The sequence below is a fragment of the Emydura macquarii genome, unplaced genomic scaffold, assembly GCF_026122565.2.
Source record: "Emydura macquarii macquarii isolate MOO-44397 ecotype Brisbane River unplaced genomic scaffold, CSIRO-AGI_Emac_v2 contig_2768, whole genome shotgun sequence".
Lineage (NCBI taxonomy): Eukaryota > Metazoa > Chordata > Testudines > Chelidae > Emydura > Emydura macquarii.
The window spans coordinates 45,636,472-45,663,401 of NW_027132905.1; the positions used below are offsets into that span (position 1 = coordinate 45,636,472).

The following is a 26,930-nucleotide window of genomic DNA, read 5'->3' on the forward strand; positions in this document are numbered from 1 at the left end:
AATTCTCACACGACCATGAGTGGGAGATGCACCCATCAGTACTTCACGACTTGTTTGCACGATTGGGAACACCGTCCACAGATCTGTTCGCCAATTACCAGAACAAGAAGTGTCCGCAATACTGTTCCAGGGCAGGAATTGATCAGCACTCTCTGGGAGATGCTGACCTGTTCTCCTCCCATGGGACAAGGACCTTCTTTATGCCTTCCATCCATTTTCTCTTCTGCTGAAGGTCCTACTAAAGATAAAAAGGGAATGGAGTTTATGTAATTTTGATTGCTCCCAGATGGCTGAGACAGACCTGGTACCTTTCCTGATGCAGCTTGCAATGTGCCTGCCGATCTCCCTTCCAGCCACTCTGCACCTTCTCTCTCAGGGCAAGGGGCATACCATCCATCCCAACTTGGGGATCCTTCACCTCAAAGCATGGTTCCTACATGGTTCCAGTACCTAGAAAGCTCAAGCTTAAAGGGAGTGCAAAAGGTTCTACTACACAGTAGAAAGTCCTCCACATGACACACTTGCCTGCAGAAATGATCCAGGTTCCAGATTTGGTGCATGTCCCAACAAATCTCTCCAATGTCAGCAACTCTTCCACGTGTTCTGGAATGTTCCTTGACCCTTAGAAAATCAGGGTTATCCCTGAGCTCTCTCAGGGTCCAACTAGCAGCTATTACAGCATTTTACCAACCCATAGAAGGATACTCAGTACTATCACATCCGACCAATAAAAGGTTCCATAAGGGAATAACAAACCTCTTCCCTCAACCTTGACTTCTTAGCCCTCCCCCCTCCCCCACCTCCCTGTGGAACCTAAACCTAGTGTTGAAAGGGCTGAATAGGTCCCCCTTTGAATCTATGGCCATCTGTTGGCTAGCATACTTATAGATGAAAATAGTCTTTCTGACTGCAATTTCCTTGGCTAGAAAAGTAAGGGAAATAGCAGCTCTAATGACACATCTCCCATACACCATGTTCTTCCCAGGTAAGGTTGCCCTCAGGCCTCATCTGAGGTTCATCCCTAAAGTGACCACCTTGTTTCACATGAATCAATCTATTGACCTTCCTGCCTTCTACCCTAAGCCTCACCAAGACAATATGGAGGCCATACTGCATACCTGAGACATTAGGAGAGACCTGGCATTCTACCGCAATAGGACAAAAGCCATCAGGAAGTCTCCTAGACTATTCTTTTCCATGGTGGAAAGTTCTAAGGGCTCAGCGATTATTAGTCCATAGGCTTTCCGAGTGTGTCTTGAATTGCATTGGACAGTGCTACCAAATTCATAACATGACCCCTCTGGACTCGATTCTTACACATTCCATGAAATCGATCTTCTCAACTATTGCCTTCTTTAGGGATGACCCCGTCTCAGAGTTCCGCAGAGCAGCAACATGGGCGTCATTCCACACCTTCACAGAACATTATGTGATCACCGGGGACTCTGCCTCTGATGCCATCTTTGGCTCGACAGTACTGTCATCTGTGACTAATCTAACTCCAAAGTCCCAACCTTCCAAGGGGGGGTATGGCTTGGGAGTCGCCTACAGTGGAGCACCGTAGGGATACTACTCAAAGTTACCTTGTGCAGTATCAATGGTTCTTCGAGATATGTTCCCCCTACGCGTGCTCCACTACCTGCCCTCCTCCCTTCTACTTTGGAGTTCTTGCTATGACTCTGTGGTAGAGAAGGAATTGAAGATGGTTAGCTCATACGTGCTGGCTATCCTTATGGTGCAGCACAAGGAGAGAGAGAGCATGTGCGGCCTTAACAGATACTGCTAACGAAGTTCTCTGATCAGCAGTGCTGGGACGCAGACATACCTATAGTGGAACACCCACAGGGGGACACATCTTGAAGAATCATCATTACTGCATAAGGTGAGTAACTTCTTCTTCCCCTGCCACCTTGAATACTAGGTGCTTTCCTATATATGATTATGGTTCTTGCAAATTTGATGGAAATTAAAACTACAACCTAAGTAAATCCATGCTATGGAGTATTGGGGAGCTTTATCTACTGGTCAGTCTGCTGCTTTGATAGTTCTTTCAGGGTATATTGTGCCTGCAGGTTCTGGTTGTGCTGATGTGCAATGACTTCCATCATGAATTCAAACTGTAGTGGGAGCAGATGTTGCTGTTTCGATATAGGATTCAAACTCTGTGAGTAGTCGGTTCTAGAGAGCACTGGAGAGTTCTTGAAAACATCCTAGTGTAAATAGAGTTGCATTGATTTATGATAGTTAAACTTTGAATAGTCAGTGGTATGATTGGGGATGTCAGTGCTTTAAGCCTTTTGCATTGCCATGAGAGTGCATGAACATGTATCTCTGAGATGCAGGTCATTGTAGTGGTTGTTTGACAAGCCGCATATCATTTCCTTTCTCTGGGATGTTGTATAGCCCCCTGCAGAACAGATATTTATCAGTTTATCATGGCTACCATGGTACTGGTGGATATCAAATGATCTTCATTATATAAAAGCTTCCACAGTGAATTCTAAGGTTGCTGCATATGTAATTCAACTAGTAGCTTGTCATTTTTTAGAAAATGCTTAAGTTCTGACATTGACACAAAGATGCTTTTGTTTTCCTTCTTCTTGACATGGATCCAAATAAACTTTATAGCTAGTTGCTGGATCTCTAAACCTCAAGGAACTTTCTCAGTTAAAATAAATGAGAGCAGATTCCACAGCATCAATATTTTCCACTGTTCATAATTGCATTCACTTAATAAAAGTCCCTTGACATTAAGATGGCAGGTTTGTTGGAGAATTTTTTAACTTTATTTATAGTGGTTTTATTTTAGTTGTGTGCAGTGTAGACATACAAAGGGTCAGGAAGGCTGCAGATGCATGTGTGTGAAAAGTCAACACATGTTTTACACAAACCAGTATTTTCAAATAAAAAGACCCTGGATTTTAAAAAGGAATCACTCCTCTTGTTCCTTCTTTGGAATATAGTGTTGTCAATTATAAGTTATTTCCATGCATGCTCAGCACTTACCAGGAAGTGTTCAGGCCTTTGTGAAATCAGGCCATATATTTTGATGTCACTAATGAAAGAACTAAGGTCAGATAATGATCTGCAGCAGATGGAGGCTGGGATGTGGGGAGAGACTAGTTTACATCCAGGGGAGGTAGGAAATAGAACCATAATAGCGTAGAATATAAAATCTAAAGTACATCAAGATTAATACAACATACACAAAATATTAATCAGCTACTACTTTTTAAATGAATTAGACCCAGATGATAGACTTGAACAGCTTAATGTGGATGGTTGCGTGACATTAGTCATTGCACTTAACTTCTGTCCCATGTTAGATCTAGGGTGACTCTGACCATGGGAGAAGGGGCAGAACTCAGAATCTCTGTTATAATGATGGGCCATGGACTGAAAGGGCGAGCACGAGCAGCTTTTCCATTGCTTGTGCTCCTTCCCCATAAGCTTGAATTGTAATGCGGGTTGTGCATGGGGAAGAGAGCTGCCAAGCAAAATCTTTTCTAGAAAGAGGTTGAGATAGAGGTGCTGGGAATGCATTTGTATCTGTCCTACAAAGGAGAGGAAGGTATTTTGAATCATTCCTGTTACCAGCCTTCTCATCTTCCTCTGGCAGCTTCTGCTTTCCATCTCCTTTGTGCTCTTACTTTGGAGGTGAATGAGATGTGGCCTTTTCCTGCCTGCCTGTCAGATGTTTTGGCCTTTTGTTGGATCAATCTTGCCCTAATACAGGGTTACTGTTCTTAATTACATGATTTTAACTCTGCTTTTTATAGAGATTGTGGATTTGGTACAAACCAAATATTTGAAATGTGGTGATAAAATGATAAATGTGTCTGGAGGGGAAGGAAATCCCTTCCCCCATTATGCCCCAGTAATATTTTTTTTTTGCTATGGTTCTTGTTTGCTTAATGGCTGCATCAATCGTGAAATTAGTGTACTTAATGTATCCCAGCATGTGGCCTTGAAGAAGATTTTTTTTTGTCTTCCCTTTCAAAAGATGCAAAAGTAACTTGCTGCCCTGGTGAATTTGAGGGATAGTTTCTATTAAGATGATGAATTTTTGTAATATCATTTTTCTTTCTTCCCAAATTTCTTTCCTTTGTAATTTGAAGTCAGGTAAAGTAAATGTTTTATTTGTTGTCAGCTTATGTCCCCTCTACTGTTACCACCAGTGATTTCATGTGGTTTACAGGACTGTGGAAGATCTGAAAAACAATGAAAGTCAATGGAAGGAGTCTCCTCTAGCTACCAGACATCGAGAAATGCTGAAACGCTGTAAAACACAACTTAAGGTTTGTAACTAGTTAGGATGACAACTAAATGGCCTTGTCAACGAGTTTGTGTGTGTGTGGTGTTTTTTTCCAATGGAAGATGTGTGCTAGCAGCCATGTTTTCATAGATGTTTGAAAAGGTTTCTTAGGTGCTCTTGTATAGGAAGCTTGTTGACAGTATTTTACAGTGTGGCATACCACTTCTTGATTTAAGAACACAATCTAATAAGCACAGTACAATACAGGATGAGACTGCTTAGCGCTTGCATAGCAATTTTAAATGTCAAAGCAGATAACAAATATCAATCCTTGCAACACTCCTCTGAGGAGAGAAGGTGTTGCTGTTTCCATTTTTCAGATGGCGATATAATGGCAGAGATTGAGTGACTTGCTCAGGGTCTCCCATAAAATGTATGTCTAAACTGGGATTAGAGCTCCTAACTCTCTCCAAAGTGGGTCACTGGAATCCTTCATTATTAATTTCAATACCCTGTTTAATTGTTGCAACTGTAAATTGATGGGAATCTTCTACTCTGTACCATCTGGACAACTTTCTCTGACAATTTCCCAGCTCTGCTCTTAACTCTCCCACTCTTACGGTTGTTGGAGTATTTGCTCCTTAACTACAAGTTAGTGAAGGTTTTCTCCTTGTAGATCTAGTTGAGTTGTACTTGTCTGTCTTTGTTGATATATTGGGGGATTTTTTTAAGTGTCCTGTTCTTCGGACAATGATAAAATATTTTGTGAGGAAGGAGGGGCAGAAGTGTCTTACTTATTGGGAGTGTTGAGTGAAGAATCTTGGATGGATTTGACCTTCATACTGTGTTTCTTGTATCTTGCCCTTGATTAGCCTTTTTGTGTGCATCTTCTCCTCCTGCTGCAGAAACTGGTGCGGTGCAAAGCGTGTGCAGATGCTGGCTTGCTAGATGAGAACTTTCTGAGGAGGTGTCTGAATTTTTATGGTATGGTGATTCAGCTGTTGCTTCGAATCCTCGACCCTGCCTACCCCAAGTGAGTTTCAGGGCTGGGTGTGTATATCGCTATGTGAAATATCTGATAACAGCTGTCTCTACCTCAACATTATCACTTACTGGGACTCCTAAATTTGTGATTGATTCTTGTCAATGAATGACCATTTTTAGACTGTAAGTCTGATTTATGTAGCAATTTCAGTTACAGTTGTAAAAACCTGAGTTATGTTTAGCTAGTCAGAAATGCTGAGATTGGATTTTAAAACTTCAAATGTTTGAGGAGATCTGTAAAGGGGCCAGTCAGCAATTCCATAGGAGAATGCGAAAGATATTATTTAACCCTGATATTCCACTGTCGTCCTTGTAACCCTGTCTATCTTTTCTATTCTGCAGCATAATACTGCCTTTAAATCCTGATGTCCCGAAGGTCTTTGCAGCACTGCCCGAGTTTTATGTGGAAGATGTTGCTGAATTTTTATTTTTTATTGTACAGTAAGTAAAGTCATGTTTGAGGGGAAACTATTATGCTTCCCAGTCCTACATCATAGATGGCATTCTTGTAATTCTCCGTGGGCTCCCTTCAGCAGCGGTGTCTGCAACTGAAAACCAGGCGGGACTCTGAGTTAGCCAGTTCCAGTGCGAAGGGGAGGACTAATAAGATAATGTTCAGTGATCAATGATTTTCTCTGGAGGGGGGAAAAAAGCAGAAAAAGAAGGGTGCAGGGAAGCAAACAGTGCTGAATATCAGTTGCCTGGACCTTGCAGCCCGTCATGCATGTCTGAGAGAATAGATCCAACATTTGCTTTAGTTGTGCTTCTCCCCCCTTTGGGTCTTTTCCTACTTTTTTTGGGGGGGGAGGGAGGGGTGTGTTCTGTCTAATCTGCTCTCATTGCTTTAATTTTTTTCCTGCTTTTTCATCTCCTGAGAAGGCTGTATTCTGCAGGGGCAGGTTGGGCTTACCAGTCGATTGAGGATTGCGTAGGGCTAGGCTGGTTGGTTGGTTGGTGCGCAGAGCTGGGCACTTTGGGAGCCAAGAAGAGAAGCCTTGAGTCAGCGGGCTGTTGCCTTAGCCTGCAGCCCTCTGCAAGTCAGCTGCTTCTGTTGCTGGCTGCATTCAGAGTCATTGCAGGACAGGACTAGGGCTGTAGACGTGGCTTTCAAGGAGGCACTTACTGATTTACCCACAGGCATAGGAGTGTTTTCACAGTGGAGATTGCCCGACCCCAGGTCTGCCCCCGTCTCCTTTGCTCCCCTTGTCTCTTAGAATAGTCTCTAGGGGGCTCACCAGCAACTCTGCGGGTGGGAAATGCTTTCTTAGACTGTTATAAATTGAACACAATACCATGTGTTGTTAAAAAGGCAAGTTCTCTTACTTACTGTAGTAAGGTCTGGGGTATTAAGCATCTCTTGAGCAGTATTAAAGATAAGAAATGACACACTGGTAAATAAACAAATGCACTTTAGTTTGTAGATTTGTCAGAATCACATTAATTTCTAAGATTTACCTCATTAAAGCTGAATATGGCTTTTTCTTCAAACTGGTGGATTCACTGCAGTTCATAGATGTCAGGAGATGTCATTTTCCTCCTTCAACTCCATGTCCAGCCCTGGTCTATTTCTCATAGTGCTTTAAAAAGAGGTTGCAATTGTTGCTGTGTCCCTAGGAGGTGCCATTAAAGTGGCACTTCAAGGGAGTGTTGACTCCGTATGAAGTGCAACAACTAATCATGGCTGTGCTTGAAAGGAGGTTGCCATTTCCTGGAATGGGGTTTCCAGCTCCCAGGAAACTATTATTGGCAAAAGCTTCTAATGTAACTTAATCAGAATTTAATTTCCATAACGACTTATGCTTTTGCTAGTGCTAACAGGTAATCTGATCTGTAGTTATCTGAAAAGATATATAATTGAATCCGTTAGAAGTTTTTTTTTCCTTCCCCCCCCTTCCCCCTTTTCACTTCTCCTCAGATACTCTCCTCAGGTGCTTTATGAGCCCTGCACTCAGGACATTGTGATGTTCCTTGTTGTGATGCTGTGCAACCAGAACTACATCCGAAACCCATATCTGGTAGCAAAACTGGTGGAGGTGATGTTCATGACAAACCCAGCCGTTCAGCCACGGACACAGAAGTTCTTTGAAATGATTGAGAATCATCCTCTCTCTACTAAATTGTTAGTTCCCTCGCTGATGAAGTTTTATACAGGTAAGATGTGTTTGCAGGGTATTGATTTGACACACTGAGTGATGAAAGGCAAGAGGTTTGTAAGTCAAGAGGTTCTGTCAATCCGTCCTTTCCATCATCTAGAGATGTTCCCTTATTATATTGCTTTCCAACCATCTTTGTGTAGATAAGTATGGTATTGTAGCCTGACCTGGCAGTGCTGCTGTGGCATTTAGATTCCAAGGCAGGAAAGATTTTTTTGGGGGGCGGGGGGTGAAATTTTTTTGTGCATGAGTTTGTAAGTATTATGAAAGCCACACAAACCTTGGACACACTTTATGGGCTCTGCCCTGGGAAGCCATCAGTTATCTTCAGTCTACTCTGATGTACCATCTCTTCTAGTTGCCTTTTGCTTTTTCAACATATATCCCAGGGATCTAGTGAGTCTAAGTGGCCTTTCAGCTATCTCAACTTTAAATCTACCATAATCTGCCTGCTTTATTGCACTGTGGAGCACAGAGCCATAGAACATACAGGAGTTGAACTGAATAAGGCAGAAAAGGACTCATAAACTACACTACCAGTGCTATTTTTCTTTTCCTAAAAATAAAAAAAACAAAGAAAAAGCCTACACTAATACAATATTGATGCTGATATTTTAAATGCACAGAAGTTAATTCATTTATTAGTATTCTGGCCTCATCTTTTCTTCGGTTGTCTTTTTTTTCCCCCTGCTTAATTTCTTTATTTGGTTACCTCCTTCCGCCCCATTTTATTTTATGATGATGTGACCCTAACTTTTGTACAGCGCCACTTACTCTGGGCTGGACACGACAGAAGTATACGTGTATAGTATAATCTCCAAGCAGTTCAAAGTTTTATCTGTCTAGTACGCATTTATCAACTACACTGCACATGTTTTAAGCCATTTATTAGCATATTATTTTCTCTGAATAAAATCAACCAACATAAACAAAAAACCCAAGTAAATTAATAAAATCTAAAAAACCAAAAGCAGTACCCCAAAGAGGGAGAAGAGCCAGACACTCCCTGAGGTACACTAGGGACTTCGTTAACTGCTATTGATTTTAAATCGAAGGTGCTCAAATGCTGTGATGAAGAGCAGAAATGTTAAACCCTGAGAGAGATGGATATTCTTAAATCAGATTAGTACATCTATGAAAGGGTTACAGTTGATGTAGAAACAACTGAATTTCCTGATTTTTTTGAGGGTGGGGAAGAGGGAGTGCATAAAAAATTCAACATAATGCTGAGGTAGCAGATTTTTTTGTGTTCAGTAATCACGTTTTTTAAGGGTCTCTGCATTTTTTAAAATTATTTGTCTTTAGCACCTCAAACAAGGGAGATCCCAAACAATGTGGGGTTTTTTAACATGGAACAAAAGTAGTGCGTACAGTATTCTCCTCCTCCAAGATGGTGCATGAGACTTGCTTTCCTCTGAGACTTGCTTTTACTTCTGGTAAAGAAGGTGAATGATGCCCTTTAAAATGGGGACCAAAATGGAGTTTTACGGATGTGATTTTTAGATTTAATTTTTTTGTAGCTTTCAGCTATACTTGATTAGTTAGGTTGGAAGAGAGTGTGGTACAGAGGACACCTAGTAACCAGCACAGCATACTGAAGGGAAATTTTGAGGAGGAGATTCTAGTTTTAATACTAGGTCTTATATTTTCTTCTCAGATGTTGAGCACACTGGAGCCACCAGCGAGTTCTATGACAAATTTACAATCCGCTACCATATCAGCACCATTTTCAAAAGCCTTTGGCAGAACATAGGTCATCATGGCACCTTCATGGAAGAGTTCAAGTGAGTAAAATGTAAATGCTACAGCTAACTGCTCAGTCACTCGCCTTGGATTTCTGAAGCGTGAAGACCACTGGAATAAGGATCTGAGGCTGATCCTTCCAACTAGGACATGCAGCCAAAGAGCCAGATTTCTCAAAGATATTTAGCTTCAAAACATGAAAAAATGTACCAGGCCTGGAGTTGCAGGAGGAAAACTCCAAGTATTTATTTTCAAACGTGCTTCCCTATGCTGCTGTGCGTACTGCTTGCTTCTCTGTCATGTTGAAGGGATGGAGGGCACATCTTCTGCACGCTCCCCACGCCTTGGTCATGTTGTGCCAAAATATACCTTGGAAAATGGTTTTCCGTTAGTGTTTGTTAGCTGTTGCCCTTTGTTTTTTCTGAGTGTTTTCCTGAGCTCAGACAGTGGTGATCCCAGCTGGGAACCACTGTATATTTTTATGAGCATACTTAAATTCATTTCCAGTTGTTAATGTCTGTATCATGTTATAGTCCAGATGAGCAGAGACAGGGATTATCCCTTTCACCCTTTTGTTTCCCCTGCTAGTCTGTCTCACATTCCATTTCCTCACCCTGGTGACGTTTATTTGAGCCTCTCCTGCTGGTTCTTAGATGTAGGACAGTGACAGAAAAATTGTCAAATAAGAGCTGCTTTATCCATTGAAGAGAGATTTTCCCTCCTCCTGTTTTACTCTACTTTGGTCTCCCCCTTGCTCTTACTTTGCCAATGCTGTCAGGAAGGGGGAGATGCTGCTTTTGACCACTCCTAGTTGACATGATTAGGTCTTTCCACTACAGCCATTGTAAACACAGGAACATGGGGGGGTGTCTGGACTGTGGATTCTGGTTCACCTGGCCTGTGGAGTAGGAGAATTAATTATTCAGTTATAAAGAGGGAATGAATGTTGCTGGTGCTCCAGACTGAGTCTCATTCTGGACTGAATTCTCCTGCTGTGTTGTGCAGCGATAAATGCGTTTCAATGTTTCCAGCTCTGGGAAGCAGTTTGTTCGCTATATCAACATGCTGATAAATGACACAACTTTCTTGCTGGATGAGAGTCTGGAGTCCCTAAAACGTATCCATGAAGTTCAAGAGGAGATGAAGAACAAAGAACAGTGGGACCTGCTGCCTAGGGTGAGCATGGTTTTTTCACAATGCCACTTTCCTTTTTTATGCTAAGCTTTCTTTGGCTAATGGATAGCACTGAAGAGCTGCTCTGTATAGCATCCCCGAGGAATAGCGTTGCTTGCTGCTACCATGGCCAGGGTCACTTCAGGCACTGCTTCCTGCAAGAGACTCCAGGTGGCAGAGCTACATCAGGGCTGGTATTTGGGGGAGGTAGATGAGGCTTTTAAGAGTGTGTGTATTTAAAATGCTAAATGGAGAAATTGAGGCTTATAACCCTTTTTCAAAGGAAGTTCTGGAAGATGCCCACCAACTGAGTTCACTTCAAAGAACTGTCCCAACAAAGAGTATTTATTTTCCTATGTATTGAGCTTGCACCAGGCTCAGGATGGAAAGGAGGAGAATAAATTCCAGTGTCATTGTACAAGGGTTGTATATGTTCGCCCACCAATGTCAGATCTTTTTATATTGAGGTTATTGATTTCAAAAATAGTCTGAAATCAAAAAGTGAAATAGAAAGGGAAGATCCATTTTGCTGAGTTCCTTCAGATGAGAATGTTCTAAACTCTGTATTTTCCCTACTACATTACTTCCTCTTCTTGATACAGATAAGTGTTAGATTCCCTAGAACTTTTATACACAAGAATGTTGGACAGCAGTCTCCTCTAACTGGCTCAGATAGCGCACGTGTACAAATCTTGGAAGTGGATAGTCCTTACAGTGCAAACATTAGTGGCAAAAAATAGAGCATTAAAGCCCAATGTAAAGAAGGCAGCTGGATTATTCTCTTCTGAAATAGTCTTGGATAAACTTAAAATATATTGGGACAGTAAATAATTATATGCAGTTGTCCTGGGATTAATTTACCATACGGCTGTGGAAATACTCTGTATGGTTATATTCTTTGGTGCTTCTTGGTGCTGCCTACGTGTTTGTGAAAGAAAAAGCTGAAGTTCCACTCTGTAATTGTAATGGATTATCTAGTTTCAGACATTTTGATGTCTGTGATGTTGTCTCAGTGGGAAGAATACAAATTAGTATGTTTAAAAGTTAGAGATAGAAAAGACTCCAGTCCATCTACAGGTACTGATAGATTTACCAAATGTTAAACTAACAACTGCACTTGGCTGTAGTCAGCAACATTGTCTTCTTTTGATACAGCAGCAATAGCTGTAAAGTATGAATGATGCTATACAAAGGGACTGTAAGGAGTGCTGCTTAGCAACAGTAATGTAGTAGTAAACTGTAACTATGGCACGTTTATTTTCTAGGACCAGCAACAGGCTCGGCAGTCTCAGCTTGCTCAGGATGAGCGGGTGTCTCGCTCATATCTTGCCCTGGCAACAGAAACTGTTGATATGTTTCATATCCTTACCAAGCAGGTTCAGAAGCCTTTCCTTAGACCTGTAAGTATAAACAGTTCTGCTCTAGTGTTCCTCATTGCCTGACTGGTTTCTAGCTGATTTAACATGCAGATTGACTTCCTTTTTTTCAGTGGATAAAATCCTGGAGGTAAGCTGTAATGTTATCCACAGTGCATTGAAATCTAATTCTAAGCATATGTATTATTGATAGCAGTGACTTGGTGCCTTAAAATGCATTTCCTTAATCCCTGAGATATTAATGATTATCTTAGACATGTCACTGATTCCCTCTGTTTGGATTATAACAAGCATGTTCCTAGAATGCCCTTCCTACTATCCAGTCTTAGCATCATTGAATCTTCCTTTGTGGAGACTGTTTCTGTCCTTCCAGCCTGAGAAAAGTCACCATGATTGTTGCAATCTGAAGAGAGACATAGGCACGTGATGTTTTCACCTTGTCACCAGCAGAAACCCCTCGATGAATATTACCTACACTTTTTAAAAGGGGTTCTTGGGCAGATGTTCAGTACAAGTTGCATTGTTTTCTACTTCATATGCTCAACACTTGAGTTTGGATGTTACTGCTTGGAGATAGCAGTGTGGAAAGGCCCCCCAGGTGAAATTTATGAAATCAGTGGTAGTCTTCCTGAAGAGAAATCTTAGTGTCTTAAATTCTTGAGCCTGATGCATGCAGCCTTAAGGTGGTGTCCCTTCCCCAGTCCCGCCTCATTTTCATTTGTACTTTATTTTGGCCTTCTAGGAACTTGGACCACGATTGGCTGCTATGCTGAACTTTAACCTTCAGCAATTGTGTGGCCCCAAGTGCCGTGACCTGAAAGTTGAAAACCCTGAGAAATATGGGTTTGAACCAAAGAAGCTGTTGGACCAACTGACTGATATTTACCTGCAGTTAGATTGTGCTCGTTTTGCTAAAGCAATTGCCGATGACCAGGTGAGCTCCAGAAAAACAGCTGGCTATGGTGGTGGTGGGGGGCAAACAGAACTGGCAGAGCTTTGCAGAATCACTCCTGGAGGAGCTTGCCCATTACCTGTGCACTGCCAGCCAGCCTCCTTCAAATGCCTCTTGTCAATTTACTTTCCATAATGAATCTCTGCTTGGGCACTGACTGCTCCTTTGAGAGACAGATGTTTATAAAGTGCTCTGCAAACCTGTAATGCTATATAAATAATACATAGTCATTCATAGACTGTATAGAGCACTTTACATATGCAGAGCATTTTACAAACATTAACTGTTACCTGCATAACTTCCCCTGCGAGATAGAAGGAATAGTATTGTCACCATTTTACAGAGAGGAAACTGAGGCACAAGAATGATTCTGATCGTGCCTGAAGCCACACAGATGGTCTATGGCAGGATTGGGATTGTAGCTCTCATCTCACAACCCGAGGCTTATTCCTTTAAAGCACATTTCCTTCCGACAATCATCATTAGTGACACTTTTATGCTTATAAAATACTATAGTTAGTGTGTGTTGTGATCATTTAGGTAAGCTATTGCTCATCTGTCACCTTGGTTCCTTGTCCTGTTTGTGAGTTGAAAGGACAAATATGACCCTGTGTTTTGTATTGTACAAAACCAAGCTTCTCAAAATCCAAAGGCCAATAGAAATGTTTCCATGGCTGCTTAGAATTCTAATGGAAATGGTTTTAAAATAAGTAAATATTCTCCTTTGTGTTTGCACCTTAAAGCAGCAGAACTGTGAAAGTGGCTTGAGTCGTCCGTTCTCCCTTTTCCCCTCCTTACCCCCCGGCCGCTAATTGGGTAGGCTGAGAAATGCAGTAAACAAATAGAGGAAAGTAAATTGGATTTTTAAACTTTTTCCATTCTGATCTCACCTGGGGTCAGTAATGTAGGTAAAAAGAAGCCTTTTGTTAGCCCTCTATAACTTTTAAATTGACAGTGTCCCTTTAACACTTTTCCAGTTCCCACACCAATATGCTTTATTCTAGTTTCTCCCTACCTCGCTACTGTGCATTGAGTTGTAACTAATACAAATGAGTTAATGTTGGATAACGCAAAGTGGCCTCTCATAGAAAAGGGAGAGTGACTAGTGTCTTGGTAATTGGCAATGACAGGAAGGAAAATCCAAGAAAACACATGATGCTTCAGTAGCAATTGGGTAAAAAAATATGTTCTAAAATGTTGCCTGTGTGTGGCAGAGATGCTCTAAAGCATTTTGATGGATTTGCAAATCCTAGCACGTAGTAGGAAAAAATCTGAAGAGCTGTACCAGGCTCCAGGCACAGCGCCATAGTTGTTCTCTCCTTCAGGTTGGCATGGAGTTTGGGTGGGCACACAGTGTCCTGAGCACTGAATACAATGATTCAGTGAGATCTGTAATGCAGATTAGAGAATGACTGCTGTGTTGAGAACATTTTAAAATTCCCAAAGAAAACAAACTGATAAGACTCTGTGTGTTAAATCACATTTGTTGCTTAACTCAATTTCATACCAAGTAGTTTAAATAGCTGTTTATTAAAAGAGGATTCTTGAAACTAAAAAACCCCCAAAACTTTAAAGGCTTATTTCAAAACCCAGCACTCAGAAGATAAATGTAGGTGACTTTATAGTCTCCAGAACATAAGCAGTTACAAAAGTCCTTGTATATAGCTTTATTCTTAAGTTTTGATTAAACTGATACATAAGGCAGTTGAAGCTGTAGTGTGTGCTCTGCCTGTGGCTAGTGTAGCAGTGTGCTGCATACTGCATCAAACTGGCAGGCTCCCAACAGGTACCAGCTCCCTCACTGAGACTTCTTGCTAATTTTTGCAGCAGGATTTTTTGGTGTTAATTCCCGTTCTGTTCCTTATCTTTCCCAGAATTGTCGTCTTCTACTTTGTTGTCACAGAGATGAACAAATCATCAGCCTATAGCAACTGCACACCCATCTTTATTTAGCTGGTGAATCTGATTTTGTTGTGCAGTGCACCTGATATCAGTACCACCATGCTGGTGGGTGGGCTGCATACACTCTGCTTTAGTCCTTATTTTCTAGATTTCCCCAGTCGTATTCTGATTCCCACATCCCAACACTTGCATGGCATGTAACTAACCTTGCCAATAATTTCTGCAGTTAATAATTCAGATAAGCCAAACTATGTGTGATGTTCCCACCAACATATGCAAATTCATTTCTCTGTTAGTATTGACTCTGTCCTAAGCAGTTATCCCACCATTGCAAGGCAGGTTGGGAGATTTGGGCACACAGCTGTTCCTCCTAGTTGGGGAAAAGGGAAAGCTCCAACTCCTGATATTAGAGAGTTATTTAGATCATAACATTTTAATGACTGGGGATGTGAAGAACAGTGAATCTTATCCAAGTGTGAGATAGAATAGAGCTTTTCAGGCATGTGTCCCTGAGGGAATGATAATGCCTCTTCTCAGTTGAATCTTTCAGGGGGAGAGTAATGCAATCCTTATCTTGTGCAGTGCTACACACACCAATATGGGATTCTGAAACTTACTGCATCTGCATCACCTGGTGCCATGATCATCTCACAAGCAAATCAGGGTTGGGATGAATCAGTTATTGGAAGGAGACCTACAAGAAATGATGGATGATGATGGTGGGGGTGATTCAGTAGATGACACTCTTCCCTCTGAAGGTGGTAGGGGAGCCTGTGTAGCTACAGCTTCCATCCTTTTAGATGAAATATAAAAGATGCCACTTGTATTCATGGTACATTTCACAAAAGTAAGGGTGGTAACCCAAGTGTCCTGGGTAAACACCAACTCTGACAATTAAGTTCGGTCTCCATAAACTCCTCTACAACTCCAATCTGATGGTCTTGATTTCCCATCCTAAATATACACACTGTGGTGCAGCAGCTGCACTCCACCCTAGAGGTGGCTATCTTTCAGTGTTCAGTGAAGTGATTCCTATATACCTCTTACCTATCTTACATTTGTGTTGAGGCTTAATTAGTTCATTTTTACAAAGTGTTTTGAGATCCTTAGATGAAAGATGTCATAGCTGAGCAAAGTTGTTAATAGTTCACATTTTCTCCTTATGTTGCTTGTTTGCAGAGGTCCTACAGCAAAGAGCTATTTGAGGAGGTTATTTCAAAGATGAGAAAGGCTGGAATCAAATCCACAATAGCAATAGAAAAATTCAAACTGCTGGCAGAGAAAGTGGAAGAAATTGTTGCCAAGAATGCCCGTGCAGAAATTGATTATAGCGATGCTCCAGATGAATTCAGAGGCAGGTTGATTTAAAAAAAAAAAATATTAATGTTTTTGGGGGAATGTAGTTGCTTAAAATACGCATAAGGTATGTATAATTTACACCTGTGGTTTGTAATGGAAACAGCGTGCTGTTGTCCTGTTCCTCCAATTCAGTGAAACAGTTCAAGTTTGAGTGAAGAGAGCAAAGTTGTTCAGTGACTGCATTATCCAAACCTAACCATGTGCTGGTTAGACCAGCTTTGCAAACAGGTCATAAAACAGTACAAGATCTCTCAGAGAATCATGAATTTCTCGCACTTTACACTCTGTTCTCCTTCCTAAGTTTAGGTGAATGGGCAGACTTCATCCCAGCAGTTCCCCATTTCCAGCTGCAGTTGCCCACCTGTATGAGACCTGATCTGATGCTACCTTCATTATAGTCTGGATCAGTTGGCAGGAGACACCTAAAGAGCTGCTTCTCCTCCCTTTTGGTACCCCGTGTCACTTCAATAATGTACCTGGTCCTTGGTTATCCAGAGAGATTCTCCAGGGCAGTTCTGTGCAGTGAGGCATCAGGAAAGCACTTATTTTTTGTGCTCTTTAATTTAATTACGTATGCTTCATCTGTCTCTTCAGATCCACTCATGGACACTCTTATGACTGACCCTGTGAGGTTGCCATCTGGAACTATCATGGACAGATCAATCATCCTGCGGCACCTGCTGAACTCCTCCACTGACCCCTTCAATCGGCAGACACTGACAGAAAACATGCTGGAACCAGGTAGGTCTGCCTTCGCTGTATTGATGGAGGCTTGTAGCCTTGGGTCAGAACGTTAGTGCAGTGTGTGGTTGTACTATGTCAGGTATGTCTCAGGCTTCTGGAGGGTAGTGTCGTAGTCTGGATAGAGCAGCAGTCCTGTGCTGCCCTCCTCATCTCAGCATTGGCCCCAATTCACTCAGAAAAGTTCTAGGTTTTATTCCTTGTGGTCAGTCTTTGTATTTTTCCCTTCTTTATCTGAATGAGTTCAGCGCTCCCACCATCTAGGCTAATGGATCTTATAATGGTAGGTAAATATTATATTCACTTTGTAGATAGACAAACTTAGGCAGAGGGAGATTACGTGATTTGCCTGAAGCCCCATGGAAAATCCATTACCAGTGCAGAAAATAGAGCTCAGGGGTTCCCTCTTCATTCTCTGTACTAGCCGAAGGACAGCACTATCTGTCCTGTAGTGGTTTCTCAGTTTAGCATTTCTGTAACTTTACAGATTTCACATTAACCATTTACATTTTTTTCCTCTTCATTCCAAGTGCCAGAACTGAAAGAGCAAATCCAAGCCTGGATGAGAGACAAGCAGAACACTGACCATTAAAAACTCCCTTGCAGTGCACATCAAGGCCAATCAGAAGAGCAGGGCATGGGTTGGTGTAGTGATGAAGGTGCATATAACACAATGGAAGATGAAGATGGGATTAGCCTTCAGGGTGCCCACCGCCCCTGATTTATAGTAATGACCAGAAGCATGTGGACGAGAAGAAAAGCAGCTTAATTCTTGTACATATATTTAAGTGATAACGATGGTCAATAGTGTGGAGGACAAATTAGGAAGTTTCTAATGTTACAAAACCAAGTCCTTCAGTGTGTCACAATTTGGGGGTTTTACAGCTGAATTATTTTAGCAAAAATGAATGGATCAGGGCAGCATCCCTTCAACTTTATTTTTTACAGCCAATTCATTAATTTGATTGTGGTTAGAACCTTGGACACTTTGCTGCTAAAATAACATTTTTCCCCCTTTTTCTTCTCCCCTCCCCCCCAAACCTGCACTGCTGTCTTTTTTTTTGTAATGCAGACAAAAACAAAATTCACCAGTGAAAATAGTCTTTCCCCTGCCTCGAGGAGAACATATTCTGTGAGATAATTGTGCCTGCAACAAAGTGTTAATCTTGGGATCGTATTTTTATATTATACATATTCGCATATTTGTTTTTTAATTGGTGTTAGATGACACACAAGAATAATTTAAAAAAAATTGACACATGGATTTTAAGTTCTGTTCTTTGAGATGTCCCTTTTCTTTGTGTTAAATAGAGAGAATCTTGATGCTCTGGTATTTTTGAAAAGCCTTATGAAAGAACATGTTGAAACAGCTGCTACCAAGGAGGTGTTTGGGAATGCCAGGACTTCAGTGACTAAAATAAAAAAATAAATAAATTCTTTTAAAGCCAGAGACATAGTATGCTAAATGACAGTTCTGAGCCATTACAGTTTGTCTCTGGAAGGCAGATCCTTTTATTCTTGGAGTCTGTAATTTTGGGTGGGGGTCATTTTTATGTTGCATACCAGTTTGTATCCATGGCTTGGCCTTACCAAAGCAAAAAGGGTGCAGGAAATGTAGAATTACATTTTTTTTAAAAAAAGTAAAACAAAACAAAAAAAACCAAAATCCCACAAAACATTTTTGTATTACTGCCCCCTGCTTAAGATACTTGAATTTCCTTTTTAAGAAGGATTTGAAAACGCAGTGTTTTAAAATTAAGCCTGTAAAAAAAAAAAGTTTGTTTCTTTTGTTTTTTGCTGACAGTGTCCTCTGTTCAGTTCCTGACTCTTGAACTAAAATAAATGGTGATACATATTCACAAGGAGCCTTCTATGTCTCCCCATCTTTCAGTGACATGTTGAAGGAGGGGAAAAGATGGAACAGCTAGTTGGGAGTGGTCTATTTTACTGCTAGAAATCTTGCTGATATCAATTTAGGCTTCCAGAGGAAAACCAGTTAGACATGGAAAGCTGCATAAACATAAATGCAGATTCACCTCATGAAGCCTTGAAGCTAATGCTCTTTTTCCCACTTGGGAGAGCCTCCGGCCACTTCACATCCATTCCACAGCTGATTAGGGGAGGTGGACAGGCTTCAGAACAGAGGCTTGTTCAGCCTCTTCAATCAGCCACAATGTAGATCCTTGAGAATTATGTGATAAATTAGAAGAGAAAAAATGTGAAGGGAGGGGGATTTCTCTGCATTGTTAGTGAGGTGGAGAATCCTGGGATGTGTGGATGATTGAAGAGTCTTTTCTATCACTTCTTGGTTGATTTATGTGTAACTCTTGCCACTGAAGGCTTTTAAAAACAAAGCACACACACACAAAGCTGCTCTTGAAGGACTACTTACCATCACGCTTGCTCGTGGCATTTGGGTTGTGCCATACCTGTGTGATGTTCAGTGAGGAATATCCTTTTCACAATCTCAATTTTTGTACAGATAAGGCCTAATTAATTTTCCTTGGTGAGATTAATCAATGTTTACACAACTTCAGCTAGGGAAGACATCTAATTTATCAGAGGTTTATTGCTTAAAGCCATTAGAAAAGCCTTGCAGGAGTTATGAATTCATTAGTTTGCTGGAGGAGGCATGTTGAGCATGGTGCTTGAGTTTTTTGGGTTGTTTTTTTTTTAATGCATGATCTCCAAATCACCATGGTTTCATCTTGTTGCTCTCAAATGTGCTCATTTCCATTGATAGGCTCTGAACATGTTTGGGGAAAGGACAGGTGGAAAAATTCTTAGTCCCTGTTTAGCTGTTCCAAATTACAAACTTGCACTGAAAGATTTCTCTTCCCTATTGTGGCTTTTCTGGTTTTGAGGTTAAGGGTGCTTGAAACCATAAGCAATCTCATGCAGATCTAGGACATGATGATGATTAAAATGTGAAAAGCACAAGCTGAAGACAGAAAGGATCCATCCTTGATTGATGGAAACTGAGACTAAGTGGAATACATTCCTCTCGAATTACAAATCTGTCTTGTCTAGGCCTTGAGGGCTCCTCTTGTCTAAGGGGGCAGAAATCGGTCACTGCTATTTCACTTTGCGTACAATGTTCAATAGGAAAGACAGATACTGCACAGTGGAATCTTATGCAGAAGGGTTATCACATGACCACCCTTTTCAATGGAAAATCAGAATGGAAATCTCACTCTTTTAATCTATGTAAATAGTGTTTATTATTAAATATGTGTATTTTCTTCCATCTCTTCTCATCCAAGCATCAACAGAATGGCTCATTAGAATGAACTCAGGACAGGGCCACATTATGAAATTAGGTTGGCTTAACTACATTGCTCAGGGCTGTGAAAAATCTCACACCATGTGTGATGTAGTTAAGATGACCTAAGCCCTGGTAATATTTGTGGGTAGTGGGACAGGCGTGTCTAGGCCTGACCCCTCAACCAAGGTGGCGGGAGGCAGTGCACCCTGGCTGCAACTGAATAGTGGGGACAACAAATGAAAAAACAGACAGGAATGATGTCAAAGGCTGAAAATCAGGGCTCCAGAGAGGAACACAGAGCACAGAATCCCTAGTAGCAATTGCTACTCCTTAAAGGTGTCTAAGGAGACAGTGGACACTTCCCAGAGGACTGATCAGTTAAGGGACCAGAAATAGACTCCACAGTCACAGAACACACCGTCCCTTCCCCCCCCCCCCCCCCCCCCCGTATGATGGATGGCTGTCTTGGCCTGTGTCAGCCATGGAGATTGACAAGGTGGTCTTGCAACTCCATGGGGCTGTGGATGCAGTGTGAATAAATGAGGAGGTGTGGGGACAAATGCAGCCGGAACCTCAGTAAGAGGTACATTTTTAACAGGGAGAGTAACCATTGGAACAACTTACCAAGGGTCGTAATGGATTCTCCATCAGTGACTTTTTAAATCAAGAGTGGATGTGTTCTAAAATCTGGTCTAGGAATTATTTTCAGGAAATTCTATGGCCTGTATTATATAGGAGGTCAAACTAGATTACAGTGGTCCCTTCTGGCCTTGCAATTGATGAATGCAGTACATCCTTCATCTTCCACTCTGTCCCTATACTTGAAACAATTCCCCTCATCCTTTCATTTTCAAAGCCTACTTTCACCAAATAGCCTCCATTCTCCTCTACAATGATCTCTCCTTACCCACCCTTGCCTAGATAGGTAGGTTTCTGGTCTGCTAGAACGTAGCATCTTCATGGCAAGGGATATCTTACTGTATTTGTAGAATGCCATGTAAACTTTCCCATACTATATGAATGATTTAATAATATAGGCTACTACAGTCAAAGGATCTAGTATATGGCAGTCTGATGCATTACTGCCGTCTCATTCTCCAGAATCTAAGATTAAGGCCAGAAGCGATCATAACAATTTTGTCTGACCTCTTGCACAAATCTGTCCACCAGATGATTCCTGCATTAAACCTATAACTTCTGGATTGCTAGAGCATATTTTTTAGAAAGACATCAAGTGACAGAGAATCCACCATCTCCCTCTGAGTTGGTCCAATGTTTAATTACCCTCCTATTAACAATGTCTTATTTCTGGTATGAACTTGCAGAGCTCCAGCTCCAGTCACTGGATCTTGGATGCTTGTCTACTAGATTAAAGTGGAAGTTCCCAAACTTTTCTCTGGCGTGGCACACCTTGATTTATTTTGAGGCACACCACCAGATAGTTCCCAAATGAACTCATGAATATTCATGAGCCAATTCAGAACTCAAGTAGTTTTTCAAAAAATTCCATGGCGTGCCATGGATGGAAGGGGGATGGTTTGAGATAGGCAGTTCTCACTGAGAAAACAAAGTGTCAGGAAGGAGTAGCCAGCAGAAATTTATAATTGTAGAGAAGGAAACAGACAGGAAATACCAGCCAGGAAAAGTAAGAGGAGCATACAGATTTTCTCTCTGAAAAAGGTTTGAACTGCTCTCCTGACCTGCCTTCTGTCATAAGGTGAAAATAAAAACATTTTCCCCTCCTTTGAATAAAATCTTGTCTGGGTTCTGGTGAAGGAGAAATGAGTTCAGGGGGTAATACTGCTCATGCTGTGTTTGTTTTGTAAAGCATTTTGTATATTTCCTGCATTACACACACAATAATTTAGATGATATATGAGATGTGGATTTAGAGTCAGAGCCACAAGTTATTAGACCAGCAGATTCCAGGTCACTTGCAACTAGATACGCAATTTGACTGCATGTTGTAAGAAGTTTTACCTGCATCCGTTGACATCACTGTGTTGCACTTGTATTCAGGACTGTTCCTATATAGCGCATTTGAAGGAATGGTGGGTGCATCGTTGTTTTGTAGTGTCGGAAGTTCTGGGTTCTTTTGAATTGACACTGTGTGAGTCAGTTAATGTTAACTATGTGTTTTCTATAACTGTTCCACATGATATAAATCAGTCAGAACATAAAATCACTAATTACTTACAAGTTGAAATGGGGTCAAGTTGCAGAGTTGAAACAGGAATTAAAGTGTGCTGGGAGTATTGGGATATTTCAATCTGCAGTTTTGTTTCATTCCATTTGTTGAACAGGAGCTAATAATGAAGTTTGGCTCTGGACTCTCCCAAATTACAGGCATGTTTGGATCTGGGTTTATGTTCAGGTCCATATGTTCAGGTTCAGGTTCTGGGTTTATGTTCAGTTTAAAACAAACAAAGAAAAAATAGCTTTTTAGTGTTGAGAAATGTATCCAGGACTTCACTTCAGTGATTTCCCTGGAGTTATACCAGGGATCACTTTGGCCCATTCAATGTAACCTCCTTCCCCCCGAGTATAATCCACCAGGTGAATTAGCTCATATCTAGTTCACACACACAGAGGGTTTTTTATATCCCTTGTAACTAACAAAGGAAAAAAGACACTTAAGAATCTGCTTGTAAAGCCACTGCATTTGGTGGCAGTAAAGCCTCAAGGTGCCTCCTCCTAATATCCTTTTATCTTTTACAGAAAAGCCATTACCTAAACAGACACTTATGGAGCACACAGAGCTATTCCTTTTTGCAATCAATCCTTAGGTGCTATTACATTTGTTTAGTTTACAGATTTGTATGAAATTTGGTGGCGAGTCTCCTTAAGGCCCTTTCTTCTGCCCATGGAGACCATCTGTCAGTTGCACAGAAATTCCTATAAATTACAGTTTGGGGTTTTTTTGGTTTTAAGACCTAAGTTAACTGATATGAGGTTGTTCCTAATTAGTAAAAAAATTTCTGTTACAGAAAAATAATGCATGAACCATAGTTCAGGAAAGAGAAACAGTTCACAGGATCTTTGAGTGAAATTAAACACCTCCAGCTGTGACCAGTGAAAGCTGTGGGACATGGTGGCAACAAAATAGGTATCTGACATTATTAATTTATAGTAGGCTTTTAAAGACTTATTTAAAAAAATCCTATGTCAAACTCTTTAGGCACCGGATTCAATCTTGTTTAGAAGAATTATAGTGGATAAATATCCAGATTCTTTGTTTACTTCTAAATCTAATAATCTCAAACAATAACTTGAAAACCATAACAATGGTATTTTTATAGGAACTACAAAAACACATTTTCTTCTTGCTTTGCTGGTTCTGCAGCAATATTCAACTAGCAAGCAATGTTCTCATATGTACTGACAATCATGCTGCCATACAAAGAATCATAAATACAAGTTAAAATTGTATCTGCTAAACAAAAACCACTTATGCTCATGTTAGCTTTATCCAAAACACATTGCTGGGGGGAAGGGAAATCAATGTTTGCCAACTAGAAAAAGACAAATAATAAAATACCCCCTCCCGCCCATTTTCAAACTTCTTAGAATGTGTCAGAAGGAATTTAGATCAATACAAATAAATATTGAACACTGATTGTGAGGAACAAAAATAAATCTTGTACTGTACATGGATATCTTGGGTATCAAACATTTGCAAAAGGAAATTTTGCTTAATAAAGGACCAGAATGATAGTACAACTTTTCACTTTGTCAGTTTAAGTCCTGGAATGTTGAGTTTAAATCCACCATGTTGTAGTGAGAGACATTGCCTTGCAACATTCAACAGCAACCCCTCCAGTTAACTCAAGAGGAACACTCAGATCTCAGGGGAGTCCCATCCATCTCATCTCTGCCAAAACAACAGTGCTGCAAGACCAGGCTTGGAGAAATACAAGCAAGGATCCTCAGAGCTCCAGTTGAGATATGGAGTAAAATCACTTTGCACAAGAGATTTAATCTTAATTCACAATAATGGTTGCAAAATGTTGGGTGCCAGGATGCTGCTGAGAGACTAGGTTTCAATCTCTAGAACTCCTGAAGTTTTAAGTCATGGAGTGGGTGGGTAATTTTGAAGTTGGAAAGCTGAGGGGAACTCCCATTACCATCGGAAGGGGGTTAGAATGTCTATGAATCTTCCCCTAAAACTTGAAAAAAATGTCAGAAGCAACATGCAGACATTGAGGTCTGCTGAAATGAACCTGTATTGATGCAAGAGATAAATACTGACTTTAGTTTTGCCCTAGTTAATAAACAGTTACCTTGATGAACAATAAATTCTGAGAGCACCAAAACACAAAGGCCATATGTATATTTTACACGTGCCAAATAATTAAAAAATAGGTCGAAGCTGCAGGTATTTCACAATTGAGAGTTTTTCCTTCTCTAATTAGGCTATAGTTAAAGATCCAGCAAAACTTATTCACTTCTGATAGATAAGAAAGAAGCAGACACTTGCGTATCATCCACCTGGCTCATCAGAAGTACAAATAATCATTTTCACTGAATTGAATTGCATTCAGGATGCATTTGTTTATATAAATGATCTGCATAGTTAACATTGTTCCAGACCTCACTTTTATTGTCTTTGTAAAATCAGAACAACATACATTTCCTGACGTGATTGTTTTTACTAGTTCATGAATGAAGATTTTCTTTGGTAACTACTACTTTCTAGCCTGCAAGAAGCCTAGCAATAAGATCAGTCTGAGGAGAATGCTAACTAAAACAAGGAACACAATACTGAACAGAAAAGACATGAAGGTCAACATTTTCAAAAGTACTTCCTGACTTTCGTACCACCTTGGACCTGATTTTCAGGAGTAACAAGTATCCATGGCTCCTTTTGAAGTTGTAGGTGCTTAGCACTTATATCAGATCTCCCATTTCTCAAATAGAGCACCAAAGTTGAAGCACCCGAAATTAGTTGCTATTTTTGAATATTTTGGCCTTACTTGGACAAGTGCTGCCACCTTTGACACGATGGCATATTACACGTTAATCACTCGGGGGACCAGAAGCATGAGTCAGCCTCGTGGTCACATCCAGCACAGCAAAGGCTTCCCTACTGACAGCAGTTCCAAAAAAAGATCTGTGACTCCATCCTTCTTTACTGGATGACCTCAGCCAACAGTGATTCTGAAAAAACGGAACTTGAAATGGTCTGCTAGGATTCAGAATCTTGAGACTTTGCTTACAAAGTTTGTAAATAGAATTATGTGGAACAGGTAGAAAACCAGAATTTATTCATACATGCAAGATTTTTTTCTACGTTTTGATATAGGTACATGCATTCACTTACCCTGAAAATATCAGGCAGTTAACCACATAACTTGTATGTTTAAACTAAATGGAAGGATAAATAAAAATAGATTTGCTACAATGGTCCTTGGCTTCAAAAGAGGTAACTTTAAAAAATTAAGGGAATTAGTTAGGGAAGCGGACTGGACCGAAGAACACAAGGAGCTGAATGTGGAAGAGGCTTGGAATTATTTTAAGTCAAAGTTGCAGAAACTATTAAGCCTGCATCCCAAGCAAAGGGAAAAAATTCATATTGAAGGATTGCACACCAAACTGAATAAGGAAGCATCTCAAACAGGTGATTAAGAGAAAGCAGAAAGCCTACAAGGAATGGAAAATAGGAGGGATCAGCAAGGAAAGCTACCTCTTGGAGGTCAGAAAGTATAGGGATAAAGTAAGAACTGCCAAAAGTCAAGCAGAGTTGGACCTTGCAAAGGGAATTAAAACCAGTAGTAAACAATTCTATAGCCATATAAAAAAGAAGAAAACAAGGAAAGAAGAAATAGGACTGCTAAACACTGAGGATAGGGTGGAGATTAAAGATTATCTAGGCATGGCTCAACACGTAAACAAATACTTTGCCTCAGAATGAGGCTAATGAAGAGCTCAGGGGTAGTAGCAGACTGGCTAATGGCAATGAGGATATGGAGGTAGAAATGACCCCGTCGGAGGTGGAAGTCAAACTCAAACACTTAATGGGACTAAATCTGAGGGTTCAGATAATCTCCATCCAACAATATTAAAGGAACTAGCACATGAAATTGCAAGTCCAACAGTAAGGATTTTTAATAAATCTGTAAACTCGGGTCGTACCCTCTGACTGGAGAATTGCTAATATATTTCCTATTTTTAAAAAAAGGAAAAAATGTGATCCAGGAAACTACAGGCCTGTTAGTGTGAGCTCAGTTGTATGCAACATCCTGGAACAAATTCTGAAAGAGAAAGTATTAAGGATATAGAGATGAATGGTGATTGGGATAAAATACAACATGGATTGAGACCTGGTTTTTTAGACCATAGTTTTACAACATGATAGATTGTGCTAGATCAACCTGCTATCCTTCTTTCAGAAGATAACTGGTTTTTTAGATAAAGGAAATTCAGTAGATCTAATCTACCTGGATTTCAATAAGGCATATGATATAGATTCACATGGGAAATTATTAGTTAAATTGGAGAAGATGGGGATTAAAAAAGAATTGAAAGGTGGATGAGGAACTGGTTAAAGGGGAAACTACAATGAGTCATACTGAAAGGTGAACTATCAGGCTGGAGGGAAGTTACTAGTGGAGTTCCTATGGGATTGGTCTCGGGACCAATCTGATTTAATATTTTTATTACTGACCTTGGCACAAAAAGTGAGAGCATGTCAATAAAATTTGCAGATGACACAAAGCTAGGAGGTATTGCCAATATGGAGAAGAACCAGAATATCATACAAGAAGATATGGATGACCTTGTAAACTGGAGTAACAGAAATGGGATGAAATTTAATCATGCAAGGTCATGCATTTAGGGACTAAACAAAAATGTTTGCTATAAGTTGGGGATTTATTAGTTGGACACAACAGAGGAGGAGAAAATCTTAGGTGCATTGGTTGTTCAGAAGATGACTATGAGCCATCAATGTGATTGACGCAGCTGTGAA

The 26,930-nt window shown here is 40.6% G+C and overlaps 1 protein-coding gene across 2 annotated transcripts in view; it reads left to right on the forward strand.

Annotated features, from left to right (window-relative positions):
* UBE4B (ubiquitination factor E4B) overlaps positions 1–18,563 on the forward strand; it is a 68,888-nt gene extending 50,325 nt beyond the window's left edge. For both annotated transcript variants that reach the window (XM_067567374.1, XM_067567375.1), the window contains 11 exons: positions 4,199–4,298; positions 5,161–5,288; positions 5,642–5,740; positions 7,215–7,450; positions 9,110–9,236; positions 10,227–10,371; positions 11,634–11,768; positions 12,487–12,678; positions 15,778–15,952; positions 16,552–16,698; positions 17,229–18,563. In XM_067567374.1, coding sequence (XP_067423475.1) covers positions 4,199–4,298; positions 5,161–5,288; positions 5,642–5,740; positions 7,215–7,450; positions 9,110–9,236; positions 10,227–10,371; positions 11,634–11,768; positions 12,487–12,678; positions 15,778–15,952; positions 16,552–16,698; positions 17,229–17,290 — 1,546 coding nt within the window. In that variant the 3' untranslated portion in view covers positions 17,291–18,563. The remainder of the gene's footprint in view (positions 1–4,198; positions 4,299–5,160; positions 5,289–5,641; positions 5,741–7,214; positions 7,451–9,109; positions 9,237–10,226; positions 10,372–11,633; positions 11,769–12,486; positions 12,679–15,777; positions 15,953–16,551; positions 16,699–17,228) is intronic.
* Positions 18,564–26,930: the final 8,367 nt, after the last annotated feature.